This window comes from Protopterus annectens, chromosome 10.part0, assembly GCF_019279795.1.
Source record: "Protopterus annectens isolate FY-2018-M chromosome 10.part0, PAN1.0, whole genome shotgun sequence".
Lineage (NCBI taxonomy): Eukaryota > Metazoa > Chordata > Ceratodontiformes > Protopteridae > Protopterus > Protopterus annectens.
Genome location: NC_056744.1, coordinates 518,653,588 through 518,673,529, shown reverse-complemented (window position 1 = coordinate 518,673,529; position 19,942 = coordinate 518,653,588). Strand labels below are relative to the sequence as shown.

General features: G+C 40.8%; 1 protein-coding gene across 4 annotated transcripts in view; it reads left to right on the top strand.

The window, feature by feature from the left end:
• Positions 1–19,942, top strand: part of LOC122813204 (voltage-dependent R-type calcium channel subunit alpha-1E-like) — a 4,399,719-nt gene that overhangs the window by 2,785,461 nt on the left and 1,594,316 nt on the right. For all 4 annotated transcript variants that reach the window (XM_044085387.1, XM_044085385.1, XM_044085384.1 and 1 more), the window contains one exon: positions 4,301–4,432. In XM_044085387.1, the coding sequence (XP_043941322.1) occupies positions 4,301–4,432 (132 nt within the window). The remainder of the gene's footprint in view (positions 1–4,300; positions 4,433–19,942) is intronic.

Genomic DNA, 19,942 nt, shown 5'->3' with positions numbered 1-19,942 from the left:
ATACTAGGCTATCTGCCCCAAGGCATTTATAAGCCTAGCCCAGAGTTTTTGTGGCTTACACCACCCCTTATGTTAAAAAATACTGTGCCCATTAGTTTGTTGTGCCTCTGTCCAGCAGTGACACAGAGATGATTCCCGGGGTAAACCTACGATCTCCCATCCACCGGTCAAGATTTCTCTTGAACAGAGCCAGCGAGGTGCTCTGCCTCACATGGACCAGTATTTTATTTCACAACATAGGGAGTCTCTGGGTGACAAATCTATCCCTCCAGCATGTTCTATTTATATCCGTGCTAAGGTTTAAGTTGCTTGCTCTAGTGGATCTGGTAGATTTGGATTTTTTGAGGTGGAGCATGTCCATTAATTCCGGGTTGGACATGGCCTTGTATGTCAGGCACAGTTCACCTCTGAGCAGACGGTATGCGACTGAATAGAGCTGGAGTTTCTTCAGTCTGGCAGCATATGACAGATTTTGGAGTCCCTTTATCCTTTTGGTGAGGACGTTTTGGGGTCTCTCCAATTGCTGCAGGTGTCGGGTGAGATACATCGATCATTGGTCTGATAAGTGAAGAGTACAGGGGAACAATGACCTCACTTGATCTGGATGTGAATCCCTTCATGATCAGGTGGGCAATGTAGAAGGGTTTTCTAACCACTTTAGCAATGTGAGTGTCAAAAGAAAGGCCACTGTCAACCTGGGTCCCCAGGTCCCTGATAACCTCTTCTGTGCTTAGTGGATTGCCACCTATATGGTAGCTTGGAGTTACCTTGTTTTTCACAAAGGGTATGACTATACATTTTTTGGCATTTAACTTCAGGCCATGGCTCTGGCACCAGCTATCAGTTTCCGTGAGACCCCTCTGAAGGATATCTATGTCCGATGTACTTTCCACTATGGCTCCCAGTTTGCAGTCATCTGCAAACTTTGTCAGCCATAGTCCTCCTATGTTAGCCTGTACTTCTGAGAAGTAGATGCCGAACAACAGGGGGCCAAGGACTGAGCCCTGTGGGACACCACTTGTGACCGGCTTGGAGTCTGACATTGCGCCAGCTATTCTAACCCTGTGGGTTCTGTCCTTTAGCCAGTTTGCAACCCATCTTGTGACATATGGGTTTACATTTAAGCTGGTAAGTTTCTCTATAATACCTGAGTGGGGTATTGCTCTTGCAAGGTCAAGGTAGGCTGTATGTACTGCCTTTCCCTCATCAATGGCCTTGGTGACTGTTTCGAAGAAGTCGACCAAGTTCAAAAGGCATGATCTGCCCTTGACAAAGCCAAACTGGGTCGGGTCCAATGTCTGCAAGTCCCCTATGTCTTTGTTTATGAGTTCCATTATGATCCTCTCCATAGCTTTGCAGACCAGGCTTGTTAAGCTTATGGGGTTTGTGGAGTGGGACCACAGTTGCTGATCCTGTGGTAAGGCTAAGATTAAACAGCTGCCTGGGTTTAGTTCCTCATTGAGTTTGTACACCATCCGGTCCCATTGATGCTGTGTTTTAGCTTTAGAGAGCAGCTTTCACCTGCGCATTGGAGATGTTTGGGAGGCTGCACTGCTGGGATAGTTATCTCTCCTTTGTTTGCACTGAACCTGTCTGCCAGTATGTTGGCAATGTCTGTGGGTTCAGTGATTTTGTATCATTTTGGACTAATTCTGAGCATATCTGGGAGTTTCCACCCAGGTTTCTAACATAGCTGAAGAAGGCCTTATGATTGTCTTTGAATCTCTCAAAGTTGGCCTTGGATGATTTTATGAGTGCTCGTATTTTTTTTACTAATGATGATCAAGGGTGTCTTCTCTTTTATGGATTTTGCTCTATCATGTAACAGCTTTCTCCTCTTATTGTAAAGTTTGTTTATGGCTGGGGTCCATGGAAAGAGTCTTGGTTTTATTAGGAATTGCCTGATCCATGCAGTCCTGGAGGTGTTTGTGGTTTCCACTGGCTCGGGGTCTTGAAGCATACCACACCAGTCTTGAGTAGTGTGAAGTTTGCTTTAGAGAAGTTCTTCACTGTGGTCTTTTTGTTTGGGGTGGGCGGGATGTGGATATCCAGTGAGATTAGTTTATGATCTGATCTCACCAATGAGGGATATACTTCGTGTGGAGCATTTTGTCCCCATGTTTGTGATGATGAGATCTAGTATATTTTCTCCTCTTGTGGGAACGGTGACTAGTTGTTCCATGGCATTTGAATTTATGATCTCCAGGAACCTTTGGGCTAGAAAGTTTGGGCTTGAGTAATGTTCCCAGTCTATATTCGGGTAGTTGAAGTCACCCAATATAATGGTGTTTGGAGATACTTTTATACTTTCCAGTGTCTTCAGGAAGGCTGTGTGGGGTTCCTGAGTTTGAGAGGGTGGCCTGTAGCATGCTACAAATTGTAGAGCAGTTTTGCCTATGGTTAATTGCACCTGGATGGTTTCTGCATTGCCACCAACCTGGTGGTGTGGGTATCCTTGATGAATATGGATACACCTCCTTTTGTGGTGTGGTCCGGGTTTCGGGCGACGCATGATATGAGGTAAAACCTGATAGTGCCGGGTGCTCTCAGGAGCCTTGAACCAGGTTTCAGTCACAGCACAGACATCGATGTTCTCCATACTGAGAAGGGCCTGCATTTTGAGATTTAGACTTCTGGCATTGAGCAGCATTACCCTTAGTTTCTTCCCATTTTTGTTTTCTAGGGTGGTAGGTTTAGAATTTGAGCATTGCCTAAAAAAGGCAATACGGGGGTGGCAAGAGCCTTAGCCAATATCCGGAATCCCAGGGGTGACAGGTGCAAGCCGTCCCTTGTGAAGCAGCGTGGCTTGTCAAGCATGTCATCCCAGGCAGACAGACACTGGATCCACTTTGAATGACACCAGAAATTAAGCCAATTGTTAAAGCTGATCATCTTGTCTCTATGTTGTAGCATCATTCTTGGTGAAGGAAGGATGCTGCTCAGCCTGCCTGGGCTACATAATCAGAGAGCTCCTCTATGTCTCTTTTCATGTAGTCTTCACACCAGCATGGACAATGACTGTGTCATATTTGTACTTGCTGTGGAGACCAGAGTGCTTGTGTTATGTGGCGGATTCAGGCAGCTTACTGTGACCCTCTCCTTGTTCAGCCTGGTGAGTGGGACGTCAGTGTGTCTGACTATGGAGTCACCTATGACAAGTATGTTTGGTGTTGTATTTGGCCTTAAGGGCTGTGACTGCTTTGCACACTGATTTTGTGTTGTATGTGTTGCCTGTGGTGTGTCATGAGGTGGCGGTTGCTTGGGTGTCTGCTTTGGAGGCCTCTGTTGTTTAGGTAAATTTTTGCTCAGAGCCTCCGAGTATGTCTTTGCATGTTTATGTGTTTGATTCATTGTTGTGATAGCTTTATGTGAGACTGGTTTTGTGGTGTGTGTAGTTGCCTTCTCCTCCTGTCTGGTCTTGCCAGTCCTGAGTTGAGAGAGCTCAACCTCCAGTTTGGCTAAATAGCTGCTTCTCTCGCAAGTATTTGTGTTATGTGGGAGGAGGTACATGAGGCAATTGTAACATTGCCTCAATATTCCCAGATTCACCAACTGGACAGGAGAGGACGCCAGCATCTGGCCCTTCGACATGCTAGAGAAATTAAGAAGTTTGGGGTGTAACTGATTGACTGATCACTTTGACAAATTCGGTTTACTAGTAGTGGCTGCAGTGGTAGATTAAAGCACCTTAAAACTGTTTGCCTTAGTTATATGTTTCAGGTAGATTTGATGTGCCATGTAAGTTATATTGGTGTGCCAGCTGTAATTCATGGTTATATACGTAGTGGTGAGATGTCATTATGTTAACTAAACCAGATTGATGTTTCTAAGCGGACTGAAAACACTAGAAGAGGTCTTCAGTGGACAGTGTTGTTTTGCTTACTGTACTGACAAGGTAGAAAATTATGTTGAGGAGAAATATTAATTCTAGTTCATTTACTAGACCTTTCTCATAGTCAGCAGAGAGTATTGGGAAATTCATCCAAACTGCAGCAAAACTGGTAATGTGTGCAGGTACAATTCACAGATGAAAGTACTTTTTTGTACATCATGATAGACTTCTATATTAGGCTGACCACATTTACTGAATTGTCCTACATCCACAGTGTGTCTGGGTTTAATGTAGGAGAAAAACTTTGAAGTCCATTATTCATTACTGATGGTCAAATTAATAAAGAATGCATGCGAATAGTAAGGTATGCAAAAAAAAAATACAGAAATGTTAAGCAGAGACAGGATGATTACAGTTTTGAATGGCATACTGTCTAACCACGTCTACTTCCTTGTTTGTATTTTTTAGATACTGGGCATCTTTACGCAACCTAGTGGTTTCATTAATGAACTCCATGAAGTCCATCATCAGCCTTCTGTTCCTGCTCTTCCTCTTCACCGTGGTCTTTGCCCTCTTAGGAATGCAGTTGTTTGGTGGAAGGTATGCCATATGGAACTTAACTTTGGTCCCAAAAGTTGTTTTTATTTATTATAAGAGAATACGTATAGATGCACATTTTATAAAGCTCTCAATACTATGTCTGTATCCAAATTATATCTTAAAATGTTCTTCACTAGTAGTGTTTATATAAATATAGCAATAAATATTTAACAGTATTTACTTCTTTATAGTCAAAGTTATTATTTTTTATTTCACAATCAGTGAAGAACATTAGTAAAACAAGGATACTAACTGAATAGTTATGCAAATTACAGGCTTAATACAAGTATGTTTTTTCTTGTATTTAGTAATTCTCTATTGCAAGTTTGTTTTACTGGTGCTCTGAATTTACACTCTGCCTTCTGTTTACATATACAAATATGGACAAAACTAAGAAACTGCATATTAAATACCATTACATTTTGGGAATGTCTGCATTTAAAAATGGAATTGCATTATTTTAATCATAGTAAATCAACAATATTATTACTTTTTTACTTTCCTTTCTGAAAATGGCTTGCTTACTGTTGCAGAATTGCAATGCTTGCATTGACAAGCTGAGCAAATAAGCAAGTTGTAATGCAAATAACATTTATGCCATATCCAGACAGCTGTAAACTCTGAAAAACCTGCTAACTAGATGACAAGAAGCATTTATATTAACTGAACAGATTACTGTAGACTTACTGTCACCATTTGTTTAACTCTTTGTCAGTATTTGCAGGTGCAACTGGCTGTCGGGTGTATAATCACAAATGAGCAGTTTGTCTTATTTTTCTTTTATAGATAGATATTGTGGAGTCTAGGTGAGTTTACTTTTTTCTGAGATATAGTGATCCTACAATCAGTATACTTAAATAGCTGAGAGTATAGCAGTACTTCAGATCCATTCACACACTGGATTGGTGGAGGAGTCCCCTACAAAAAGGCTTTAACAGTGAAGTCTATTAAGTTGTTATTTCTTTTGCTAAAGGAACACGGATTCTAATTTAACAAGTACAACTCTGAATTTTATACCAGGGCCTTGACCTGGTCTTCTGTTGTTTCAGGATTAGTTCCTCTCTCTCTTTCTCTTTTTCTCTCTCTTTCATTACCCCTCCCCCCATGCACACACACACACACACACACACACACACACACACACACACACACACACACGCATGCCCTGTGTCTCTTTATCTTGGATGTGTAAAGTCATACTAAATGTCCAATTATACATTTTAATTTCCACAGTGGCATTTTCACTGTATTTTGTAACTAACTGGAAATAAATGATGTACTTCTTTTTTCTATGCACATGTGGATATTTTGGAACTATAACTAACCTTGATAATGCCTGATGAAGGACTGCTGCTAGCCTGAAAGCATAACTAACTGCAAATCCTATGTTGGTCCAATAAAAGGCATTATATTTTATCTGCTTTCCAGTATTTTTTTTATTAACAATGAAACAATGAGTTTCAGTTGTTTCGCTGTCAGTCCAATACTTAATGATCAGACTTCTGACTACTGATCAGTATTAGTCATGTGACTGTAATTTTCATGTATAGTGTAATGGTAGCTTGAAAAGCCAACCAAGACATCATGTTTCTGTTTTCACTGCTGATTTGGAATTATTTAAACACAAACTGTTAATTGTGCAGGAACTCACAGAACAGCAAAACATGGTCCTTCCCTGTATATAGAACAAATATTTTGTAGTTCTGCAAGTAGCTATACTGTTAAGGTATTTTATGAGCCATGATTTGCCAGTGTTTTAACCACAATTCCTCACCTCTGGAAGATGCAGATGATGAGATATTTTAAATGTATTACTTATCTGAGCAGAAGGATTTACATTTACTCGGTCTTCACATTTATGTTCCACACCCCAGTACTAACATAAATGCACTTACATCTCTATTATGGATAAGGCTATGGAGAGGATCATTATGGAATTAATATGGAATTAATAAATAAGGACATAGGTAACCTACAAACCCTTTACCCAACCAAGTTTGGTTTATCAAGGGCAAATCCTGCCTACTTAACCTGGTTGACTTCTTCAAAAACGTTACTGAAGCAATGAATGAGGGAAAATTGGAACACACTGCATATGTGTACCACACAAAGGCATTTGAAACCATCCCACACTCAGGTATTGTTGATAAACTATCCCAGCTAAATGTTAATCTCTTTGTAACAAGTAAGCAGAAACAGACAGCAAAACCAAACAATAAACTGAAAGAAACAGTCGTGTCAGCAAACATTTCTGTTTGCTGACATGACCGTTTCTTTCAGTTAATCTCTTTGTAACTTGTATAGCAAACTGGCTCACAATCGAACTCAGGACATTAGGATGGGCAGCTCTACCTTCTCCAAATGACCTGAAACTAGTAGTGTACCCCTAGGCTCCATCCTTGGGCCACTTCTACTTGGCATTCATTTCTTGGAAATCAAAGCTAATTTTAATTATTTATGGCTGACTGAATTTGCAGATGACTGTAAATGTGGTTCCATCACAAGCTCTCCAGAGGTAATAAAATCCTCTAAGAGGGCCTTTCCCAAACAAATAGCTAATGTCATAAGCATAGTCTAAAATTAAATGCCAAGAAAATGTATAATGGTTTCTTTTGGCAAGCACTGTAACTATCACATTCTCAACATACCCCTAAAAATGTATTCTTTTGTCAGGGACCTGGGAACTAATCTTGACAACAAGCTTTTCTTTGATCTTCATGTATCCACTTTTGTAAGAAAGTCCTTTTCCATTGTGCAGCTTATTAGGAAGGGTATGGTGTCTAGATCCTGAGTTGTGATCATTCCACTGTATTCAGCACTTATTAGGTCGATCATTTTGTATAATGCCCCCTTTAGTATGTATCTGTCCAAATACTTAACACAACTTGAATGACCATAACACTTTCTCACTAAGAATATCAAGAGCTGAAATCATAAAAAAATTACACTGACTGTCTCAAAGCCTAGTCTCTGTTCTTATTATCAAACAGGCTACTGAGTAGCAAACACACATACAGAGGCTACACAAACCCTGTTCTCTCATATCTACTGCACAGTTGCAAGTCCAGTGGTGGCATAAATGCCTGTTCAAGAGAGCTTAATCTGTTTTGCAACATAAATATAACATGTTGAAGGGAGAGATATGTATCACAGAGAATGCCACTTCTTTGGAATAGTTTCATCTGTGTCTAGTAGTGACACACTCCCATCCACTCATCAAGATTTCTTAATATGAACTGGGATCTTGTTCCAAAGCATGGGAAGCCTCTGGGTTATGAATCTATCTCTCCAGCATGTCCTATTCATACTTGTGCCTGATGGACTTGGATTTTCCATCAGATCCTGATTGGACATGGTCAGGCGGTATGATACTGAATAGAGCTGAAGTTTCTTTAGTCTGGCAGAATAAGACATATGTTGGTCTTGGTGAGGTACTTCAGTACTCAGTGGGTTGCTGTCTATGTGATAATTGTTTGCTTTAACATCTGAGAAATAAATGCTGAACAAGAGGGGTTCCAGGACAGATCCCTGTGGGACACCACTTTGTGACTGGCTTTGAGTCTGACATTGCTCCAGCGATTTTAACTTTATGGGTTCTGTCCTCTAGTGACATAATGGACTGCAATGGCTCTAGTGACTGTTTCAAAAAGTCAACCAGGTTTAAAAGGCAGGATCTGCCTTCCTATCCACATAAAGCAACGTACTTTCCTCAGTCTATTAAAAACATAATATGGATGAATGGATGGGAAACAGCAAAATCACCCTAGGTTTAGCACCATGGTACCTTTTGGTTAGGGGTCACAAGTAAATGTTCTGTGACTTTGGGTTATTTTTACTTAAATTACAATTGCTAAAAATGTCATGGGAATGCCTGGCTAAGCTTCTAAAGATCCTCACGGATCAATAGCCTACTAAGTACCTATGAACTTTTATATATATATATATATATATATATATCTATATCTATATATATATATATATATATATATATATATATATATATAGATATATATATATATATATACATACATATACACGCACATACACGCACACACACACACACACACACAAGCGTGCATGAGTGCACACAGACACACACACACACACACACACACACACACACACATTCATCCAAACCCTCATAAATTTCATGTATGGGAAGCCTTTAATGATGTAAATCACTAAATTTAACTAGTTGGCGTTGGCCAAATACAATTCTCACTGAAAATAACTATACCAAATATACCATACTGGAAAACCATGGAGGCCACATAGACAAGCAAACCATCACACAGCTTTCTGTACCAGTCAGAATGCTCCCACACAATCCTACAGAAGAAATTACTTTTAATCTAACATTGAGTCTATCTACATAAAGCATCTGCTTTAGGGTGCCTGGCTATAGAAATTATTTCAGGTTAGCTTTGGTCACATGCCAGTGCTCTCAAACCACTAAGTCTAGCTAAATGAGTTAATTTAACATTATTTAGTGAGCACATCTTTTTAAGAGTGACTACACAGACTAGCTTAAACACCCCATGATCCCTTTTGAATGTAGAATATCTGTTAATCTTTAAATTCTTTGCTTTTCCTTGAGTTTCTGTAAATGCTTTTTTAATTTTGTTTTCGGCCTCAGTACAGTTCATCTGTGATTTCTTTTTAAATTATATCTCAGAGCTCTGCAATTCCAAATCTATGTGACACTCTAATACCATGGTTAATCATTCTATTAAGTTTTTTTCTGAATGTTTCAAGCACATTTGCATTTGATGATTTATTTTTGTAATTTCTTATGTCCTTCCATATCACTGTTGCAATACTCCTTGCTTAAGGAATCCGCTGTCAAGGATAGCCCAATGTCTGTCCAATATACCAAAGCTTTTATAGTTTATAGTCATCATACATTACACATATGCTCCCAGCACAAGGGATGGGGCATAAAGGTGATGTACAAATGCACGTACTTCAGAACTTCTTTGCCACCAGTCCGAACACCATCAAGCCATGTTCAGATAAGTGCCCCATTGGGGTTCTTTCTTATCTTCTCATTTATTTTTGCTGTTCTAGGTATACATGTCATCCACAAAGGGAAAATGTCAGTGTGGGAGACAGATTCCTCATAAAGTTAGTAACAGTGTCTCTTCTGTTTGGGTGCATCTCAAGCCCATATGCAGTGTTCTGTTTGCTAAGTATTTGTCCCTAAGTCCCTATGTAGTCATCTCTCTTCCTCAGCTATTTACCATGAAAACCAACGTCTAAAGTTGTTGGACCCCAAACTATGGTGGAGTCTTCCCATCCTGAGACTCAGCCACCGGCCAAGACAAGGGTCGATTTGGCTGCTGTCCAGTACCCCCAATGGCATCTCAACGTTGATGAAAGCCAAGTGGATCATCCATTTGTTGCTCAGATTCCTCTGCCATGATCTTGTAAGAGGCTGGCATGGATCCAACTTTTCGCACATCTTTGGAGGCTTTTCAAACTTTTGCTCCAGACATTGAGGGGGAACCTCAGCTAATTATATCATAGTGACCGAAGGGGATTCTGCAGATCCTAGTCCGGGAGGAGATTCCTACTATGCTGGTGGAGTGTTGGCAGGAGTCCAAACCTCCTATGTTTTTTTTGTGCAGACATCCCACAAAAGAAAAAAAACAACAAAACAAGCATATTTCCCCTATTGTTAAAGTTCTCCAGTGTGGATGGCAGGATTTTACTCACAGTTTAACACTTTAATGGCTTTAAAACCTTCTCAAGTGGTCTCTCTGCCTGTCCCTCCCCCGGTCTTCTGGTTGTCTTAAGAGGCCTAGGGAGCAAGCGTCTTCTGATGAGGATCTGGATTCTGGGGAAGAGTCCTTACTGTTCTCAGATCCCTTCTCCTTTGGGGACACTGTTTCAAATGAAATTGCTCTCAGGTTTCTGACATTCAAAAGAGTTATTATGAACTCCTTCAGATGGAGTCTCCTAAACCGTCTGCTGTTCCTTCAGTTCTGGCTGCCCTCCTAAATACATTTTCAGTGACCTCTATTACCCCTGCTTCTCAGATTCAACCCCCCAAAAAACAGACAAGTTTTACAAGGTGCCTAATAAGTGTAAATTTCTCCTTCTGCTGATCCTTTTTTGGTGTCTGTCTTTTTGGGCAAACCCTCTAATCTATTGCCTTCTACTAAGCTGCTTCCTTTAGACAAGGGTTGTATGGTCATAGAACATCTGGGCAAAATGGTCTACACTGGCTTTTAGGGGTATCAGTTACCAGACTCGTATGACTAGGTTGCTTGAGCCGTTCTTTCTCAAATTTCTCAGGTAGTTTTTGACCTTCCTGGTTCTGAAGGGAAGGTTTCAGCCTTTTCTTTGTTGGATTCCACTTCTCAAGTCTGCATTTGCTCCTGTTCTGAGACATTACTCTGGGCTTCATCTTCAGGCTTTGCCTGATGACATTAAAGCTAAATTACTGGATGCTTCTCTGGAAAATAAAAACCTTTTTTGCTTTGCTGCTGCTGCTGAACTTTTTAATCCCCTCCAGAACAAGGGCAACGTTTTGCAAGAGGTGAAACATACTTTTGTTTCCCCTTTCCCTAATTTTCACAGGAATTATCCTTCCAAATTTGCATTTGTTCACAAACCATGTCACCTTCCACCCTTCCACCCATGGGTAAAAAGGTTTCTAGGCATGTGCCCCCAGGCAAGACTACTCAGAATAATATTTCTCAGAAGCCCCCTTTTAAGGTGAAACCAGATACCATCTGACAATATGCTTCTTTTTCCCTTGGCCAGGTTCCCTTGTCCATTCATCTTTCCTGTCCCTTTCCAATTTGTTAAGGGTCACACAAGACTCTTGGGTTCTGCCCATCATCTGACAGGATTATCTCATGGTGTGGAAATCTCTTCCTCCCTTTCTGAGCATCCCACAGCCTCCTTGAAAACAGCTTCCTTTCTTTCCAGAGGATACTTCAGGCTCATTTTGTCCAGTGCATAATTCAAGTTGTGCCACCCTGCTCAGGAAAGAAAGGATTTTTATTCCAGAATGTTTCTGGTAACCAGGAAGCAAGACACCTGGAGGCCAATTCTAAGTCTTTCTCAGCTCAATACCTTTCCAAAGGTCCCCTCCTTTTGGATGGTGTCCCTTCAAACCTTGTTCCCTCTTCTTCTTCCCCAGGCATTTCTAGTATCTCTGGATCTCCGAGATGCCTACCGTCACATCCCCATCCATCCCCTTTTCAGGACCTTCTTAGATTTCTCTGTTTCTTCCTTGCAATTTCAGTTCTCTGCTTTGCCCTTTGGCCTCTCTACTCCCCCAAGTGTTTTTACCAAATGTCTCGATCCTGTCATTGCTTTTTGCAGGATGACAGGGTTTCAGATCTTTCCTTATTTAGACAACCTGCTAATTCAAGCTTCATCCCCCAGGTTCTTCCTCGGGACCTCCAGTTTACTCTTTCTCTGTTGCAAAGCCTGGGGTTCACCATAAACTTTCAAACATCAGTCCTGGTTCCTTCTCAGGATCAGGTTTTTCATGGTTGCAGGATCCAGTCCATTCCTATGCTGGCATCTCTGCCTCTCACCAGGTCTCTTTCTGATTATTTTTCCCAGTCTTTTCTTACTCTGGCTTCAGTCATGGCCAGGGATTTTCTCAGGGATTTCGAGTTTATGGTTTTCATCATTCCTATCCAGCTTCTGGCCAGGCTCCAGATGAGAAAACTTTAGTAATACCTCAAATGCTTCAACATTGTCATTCCTAGTTCCTTTCCTTCCCTGTCTTAAGCTCGAGCTTTAGTGGTGGATTCATCATCTCCCTCTCATCCCAGGACTTCTTTTCCAACCTCTAGTCTCATCTCAAGAACTCCTTTCAGGAGCATTAGACAGGGAATGGTGAGCTTCCTGAAGTTCTCTCAAGGTCCAGGGTTCTAGCCTCCACATCAGAGGTAAGATCACATCAACATCAAGGAGATGGGAGCTGTCCTTTTTACTCTTCAGGCTTTTCATTCCCTCTTTCTTCCTGGGCACCTCAATGTTTTCTGAGACAATACCACAGTGATGTGTATGTCAGCAAACAAGGGGGGACATGGTCCTATCTTCTTTACAGGCTCGTTGTTCAAGTCTGTGATCTAGCTGTCCAGTATCAAATGACTATTGTTGTTGTCTACAGTCCTTCAGAATCTTTGAGCAGGTCCAGCACACAGGGTCATAAATGAATGATTCACAGAGATGTGTTTCTGGACATTGTCCATGGGTGGGGTATTCCTCAGGTAGATCTTTTTCCTATCCCCTGAGCAGAAAACTTCCACTCTTCTGTTTTAGAATCCCAAGTCCACTGGCTTGGAAGGTGGATGCCTCATCTTTTTCTTTGAAGGGGATGTTTCTCTATGCCTTCCCTCCCCTTCCTCTGATTCTGAGGGTTCTGCACAAGATCAGGCAAGACTCCCACAATATCTTGTTGGTAACTCCCTTTGGTCCAGACATCATAGGTTCCCCCATCTTTTTCAGCTGACCAGAGGCAATCTCCACAATTTACCTCACTGGGTGGCCCTCTCACACAAGCCGAGGGGTATTTTATCCATTCTCATTTGTCCACTCTTCAACTGACACTGTGGGTGATAGGGTTTTGATCCCTTTTAGGCACACCTTTTCTGAGGACATGATTCTGGTTCTACTGGAAATCAGGAAACCCCCTACCTGGAAATAATATTTGCCAAATGCAAGAGATGTTCTGTATTGTGCCTCTCATAATCAAGATCCCTTTTCAGTGGGAATTCCTCTGGTTCTCTCTTATTTGTGTTATTCGCTCCATGCTTGGTTGGCATATTCTTCAGTTAAAGCTCACCTCTCAACGATATCTGCTTGTTTGCCCTTGACTCCTCCTCTGACCTCTAGGTTTGAGGTCAAAAATTATCTTCAAGGAGTGCTTCATATCAGGCCTTTCAGGAAGCCAGTTTTGCTTTCTTGGGACCTCAGCTTAGTTCTTGAAAAATTGAATCAAGCTCCCTTTGAGCCTGGTGTTTCAGCATCCTTGCAACATTGCACTTGGAAGACTTTTCTTCTTTTGGTCCTTACTTCAACTAGGAGTGTATCTGAGTTTCAGGCTGTTATGGGTGTTCCTCGGTCCTTACTTCAGCTAAGAGAGTATCTGAATTTCAGGCTGTTATGGCTGTTCCTCGGTCCTTACTTCAGCTAAGAGAGTATCTGAGTTTCAGGCTGTATGGCTGTTCCTCGGTCCTTACTTCAGATAGGAGAGTATCTGAGTTTCAGGCTGTTATGGCTGTTCCTCAGTCCTTACTTCAGCTAAGAGAGTATCTGAGTTTCAGGCTGTTATGGCTGTTCCTCGGTCCTTACTTCAGCTAAGAGAGTATCTGAGTTTCAGGCTGTTATGGCTGTTCCTCGGTCCTTACTTCAGCTAGGAGAGTATCTGACTTTCAGGCTGTTATGGCTGTTCCTCCCTTTTCAGTTTTATACAGGGACAGGGTGTGTCTTCATACTAATCCTTCTTTTATGCCTAAGGTACTCAATGAGTTGTCTCTAAATCAGTCTGTTAATTTGTCCTCCTTTTTTCCTTCTCTGCAGTCTGTTAACGAGAGGGTTCTTCACACCTTTAGTTTGCATAGACAGCTCAGATAGTATTTGGATAGGACTAGGGCTATTAGCAAATCTGAGCAACTTTTTCTTTCTTTTCATCCCAGCTCTTTGGCTTTGGCTGTTTCTAAACAAATCAACTCCTCCTGGATTTCTAAGGCTATTTCTTTTTTGTTATTCCTTTCATGTTAAATACCTTTCTTCTTTTGTAAAGGCTCATTCTACCAGAGCTGTTGCTTCTTATGGTGCCTTTTTCAAAGGATTGGATACCAATTCCATCCTTGAAGCTGCTACTACTTCTGTCCATACCTTTACTAAGCATTACAAGTTGGATGTTGTTTCCAGATCAAGAGCAGGCTTTGCCAGAGCTATCCTGCAAGGGTTTTTAGAGGGGTCTTTCAGTTCCTCCCTCCTCCGAGCATTACTCTTGAGCTTTTACACTCACCCTTAAGTAAGGAATACTGCAGCAGTGATAAGAAAGGACATAGTACAGTTGTGTAAAGTCTTACCATAACAGTATGGTTTTGCAGTTTTCTCTCCCTCCCTCACCCCCTTGTGCTGTACCCTGCTGGTTTTGTCTTCCTGGCTACAGATTCTTTTCTTTTTCCTCCTTCTGGATGCACATTACCCATGGTTCCTAGCAATGTTTTGTTCCTTCTGGAGCTTTTCAGTTCTGAAGTGTGTATGTCCGTACATCACCTTTTTGCCCTACACCTTGCATGGAGAGCATACATGTGACATACAATGCCTATAAACTCTACAGGCTTTGGTGTACCTGCCGGACAATGAGCTATCTTTGGCAGGAGATCCCTTAAGTAAGGAATACCACAACGTTATAGAGGACCTCTACTGTTATGCTAAGATTTTACAGAAGTATACTTTATTCAGCTTAAACCGTTTTCAGTTCAATGAGAAAGTAGTCAGATATTTTAAAACCATATGTACATTTTAGTCATATTAAATGCATACACAAGTTGATATGTTGTTTCATGAGTTGGATTTGTAGTGATCAGAATGCAAATGAAAACAACTTACAAGTTTTCTTCTGACAGAGATAAGTTACTTTTCAAAGTATAGTTGCTCTAAATAGTAGATGTTTGCAAGTTATCCTGAAAATGTTGGTTCTTGCATATTAATGTGAGCCTCGTTACATGCTGTTACTTAATCTGCATGAATACCGCCAATGCCATGTTTTGTTCATTTTATGAATGATAAAAATTAGGCATACTCACTGTCATTGACCAAAAGCAAAAGCATTGCCATTTTTTACTCACTAACCATGGCTTTCTTAATTAAGGTTTTACTCCAGATAAGTAGGCTGTGGAGCTATCTAAAGCACCACGCTTTCCTAACATTCACCTTATTGTTCGTTCATTACAGCACCATGCTTTATGAATGCTTCCAACTCAACAATGAGAAACGCTGAGCTGTTATGTCCGCCTCGTCATTTAATCATACTTTATTTTAACTTTAAATCAAAAGAATAACCCATAGGAACTAGTTCAGTTTTCAATATTTCCGATCCCACTTATGCCAAGCTACCTCTATGAAAGAATGCTTGTAAGGATTCTATAGGGGAACTAAATGCTAACTTATTTAATACAGCTAAGCTTTGAATAGCCTCTAAGAAAGTGCATAGCTTCCATTTAGCGTTTTGCACGTGGGCAAAACAAGACAGCAGCCTCCCTATTAGTTATGAAAGAAGCTATATGTGGAAAGTAACTCTGCCTAAAGTTCTTGTTTGGTGTACTGCTTAAGGTAAATGTGCCTATTAGTATTGAAATAGTACACATGGTCAAAGTTACATTTTTGCTTCAGCACTAGTAAAGCTGGATGTGCATATTATTACTCCTGTAAATACTGTACCCCAGGTGCCTACTAGTCAGCCTGCATATAAAAAGCCAATATAGTTGGTAGAATTTGCCTACATTAATACCTCTTTATCTGAACAATGGCACTACAATATCACTAAGATTCTCCTAGTAGCCTTATATTTAAAGACTTATCAGGGACTCTCTTGCAGTGTATTGAGTGTTTGTTTTAATCTACATTTACAGCTTGTATTGAGTGTTTGTTTTAACCTACATTTATAGCTTTTAGCAGTACTGAATGAATGTAAATTATTGCTATACCTGCATAATATAACTTCCTGTATTAAGTTTATTTCTTTTTTTCTCCCTCTCTTTCAAAAGTTCCCAGCTTTGCATCCTGCTATTTCAAATCCAAAACCTAGAGTCTACCTGCCAGCTACGGACCCCTTTCAAAATAACCTGAACTCCACTGGACTGCTATCCTAGCACCCGTCCAGTAAAGAAGTAAACATGTATGTGTACTCCCTAAACTGGCAGTAAAACATATACTTGACATTTTTTACTTTTGGTGATTAAAAGCTCGCTTCACAGCCAGGACAGCCAGCAGCCATAGCCCTCTGTACCCTGTAGCTAGCATACTTTCTCTTATCACTAGTACAAGCCCCTTCTCCTGAGTATTTTCTCCCTTCTCAATTCCTTGATCAGCCTTTCTCCCAGATAGAACTTCCACTGTAATACATAACATGTTCACTAGGTGGCAACCTTGTTTCAGTCAGTCCCACACCTTATTTATTTAGCCCTCTGGCTTGTAATATTAATACATCTCAACTTGGTTATTTTAAGCCCTGCTCTTAACATACTCTCAGCTATTCTCTAATCTGCTTTTCTACTGTATTCCCACTTATCTATACATAACTAAACTTACCTTAATAAAACTCTTCCACTGATTGTTCTTCTTGAGCTCCTTCCTTCTTTTGTGTCTACCCGCTCTGTTCACCCTGTAGGCTCACTCTACTCCCCTACCCTACCCCCATATTCCACCCACCCCAGGGGTCCTACCTTTATTCATCGCATACCCCTCCCTCTTACCTAATTACCCAATAGCAGCTCCTTCCTCTTCCCCCTCACTCTCCAACAAACATAGAATTTTTCCCTCCCCTTTCCTCCCAATCACTACCTTCTCACTTAAACTCTCTTCACTTCTTCCTCCCTCCATAACCAATTAAAGCCCTCTTCTCTCTCCCTCCTATACCTTCACTGCTTCATATACATCCTCCTTTCTCCTTATCCTCTTATACCATTCTCCTTTTTTTCAATATGTATTTCTTAAGTCACCGCTCTCTCTACACCCCATTGCTTCCTCCTTGTCTTCCTAATTCCTCTCTACTACACCAACTCATTCTCCTTCACTGCTTATGTAATATTACCCACAAAAATAACCTCCTCACAACCCCACCTTCACCTACAATCCTTCTCACATTTCTACTTAATCTCTTCCTCGCTTATACAGCCCAACCCACTTCACCTATTCCACCTTAAAATCTTCTCCTCTACAATTAAGATACTGTCTCCTAAACTACTCCTGGATTTTCCAAAACTCACATTATTTAAACTCAAATGGCTAAAGAATACCTCCTTCAACAATCTAGCCCTTGCTGGAAATATCCACCCCAACCCTGGTCCTATTCCCCTACTTGCAACACCCACACCCTACCTCATTGTTCCTCCCACAACACCCTAAAAATATTTACCATGAACGCCCAGAGATTTAACAACAAAGCTCATCTCTTTCAAGCTTGGCTATGCCACAACTTACCAGACATCTTAGCAATCTCTGAAACTTGGCTCAAACCCCATATCTCAGATGCTGAGATCCTACCTCCAGGATTCAATATTCTCAGAAATGACCAACCAAATAAGACAGGGGGTGGCTCTGCTTTAGTATACTCCAACCTCACCTTAATACCCCTCCAAACTCCAATACCACATTTCCAGAACACATAATTGACTGCTGGACTACTAAAAATGAATAAACACAAAAATATCTGCATAATAGCCCTTTATATCTCTCCTGGTAACAATATCTCAACCCTTGAGGATATTCTCCTAAGGGCCTCTACTAAAATTAAGTATGAAACTTATATTTTAGGAGATGTAAATATTGACTGGAACAAAATTAATAGCACCTCTCCCTCCCTATCCATCAACCTTCATAACTTCTCTCAGATAATTCACTCAGTCACCTGACCTAACAAAGTAAATGCCCCTGGTTCCACTTTAGACTGGATCTTAGTTTCTGATCCTAATAAAATAACCGACTTTGGCACAACTCCTGATTCCATCAGCGACCATTTCCCAGCTTACATTTATCGCTCAATGACCTCTTCCCCTCACCAACAGCAATATATTTATACCCGTAACCTCAGTAATTTCAACCCCACATCATTCTCAAACATTCTCAAACAAATGAACTGGCAAATACTAAACTCCCTTCCTCTTGACAATTCTATAGAACACTTCAACTCTGTCTTTCTAGACACTCTAAACTCCCTTGCCCCTCTTAGACACAAGAGGGTAAAAACTAATACAGCTCCTTGGCTATCCAAAGATACTAAGAAAATTATGCACCAAAGGGACAAACTTTGGAAGCTCTACCAAAAAGATAAACTTCCCAATACCCTGATCCAATACAGTCAGCAATGTAACCTAGCAAAGCAGCTAATTACCAAGGACAATAAGTCCTACTACATCAGACTCCAGTCCAACAACAATAAAAACCCCAAGCAATTCTGGAAATCAATAAACTCACTGCTTAATCCAAAATCCAAAAATAATCCTTGTCCTGACCCAAGCAAATCGGATCTTGATCTAGCCTCTGATTTTAACTCATTCTTTTAGAAACTATTTCTGATCTGACCAGGACCTTCCTAAACATTAACCCTCCAGCCCCTCTCTCTTCCTCATCCAACCCCACTAATAGCTCTCCCACCTTGTTCGACTTCAAACTTGCCTCTACTAACTCCATAAAAAGACTTCTTTCCAAACTTAAACCATGCTCTAATGCTCCTGATAACATTCCCTCTGCCTTCCTAAAATGTGCTGCTGATGCCTTAGCTCTCCCAATCAGTATTATAATCAACAGATCTATTAAGGAATCTTACGTCCTCAAACTCTGGCACTCAGCCTATATTCTTCCCCTTCATAAAGGAGGCAAAAACATCAGCATATCGCTCTGCTTTCTCCAATCTCTAAAATCCTTGAAAAGTGCATTCACCTTCAACTTATGCCTTACCTGGCCCAAAACAATCTTCTTACACCTACACAACATGGTTTCCGCCCAGGTCGTAGTACTATAACTACTCTACTCTCTTTCTTAGAAATAGTTAATCTAGCCCGAGACTCTGGACATCTAGTCTCTACTGTTCTGCTTGATCTGTCCAAAGCATTCGACACTGTTTCACACAAACACCTTCTTTATCACCTCTCAAAGCTCCATCTCTCCCCAAACACTATATCCTGGTTCTCCAGTTACCTATCAGATAGAACTCAGGCAGTCAAATGGAAGTACTCTACCTCTTTCTTCTTACCTACCCCAACTGGCGTACCACAGGGATCTATCCTAGGGCCCATACCACAGAGATCTATCCTAAGGGCCATGCTTTTCAATATCTTCATAAACAACTTTCATGCTGCCATTCCTGATTCCAAAATTATTCAATATGCAGATGATTCTACCTTAGTCTGCTCTGCCTCTAACCTCTCAGAATTGCTGTCTAAAACACAAACTGCCTTCTCAACCATCGAAAATTGGATGCACCAAAACCACCTCTCTCTCAATGCAAACAAATCAGAAATTCTAATTTTCCCTCCCACAAAGTCATTCTCCTACAACAAAAATGCCTTCAAAGTGCTAAGTCAAACTAATTCAGCTATAGAAGTGGTTCCTTCCGCTAAACTACTTGGTATTACTATTAACGAACATCTCAAGTTCGATATCCATATTCAATAAAATATTAAGAAAACCCACCAAAAGCTAGGTATGCTGTATAGGAACAATCGCTTCCTCTCTTATACTACTAGGAATACTGTAGCCACCACTTCTCTACTGCCTTCCTTATTATATGGAGCCCCCCTGCTAACT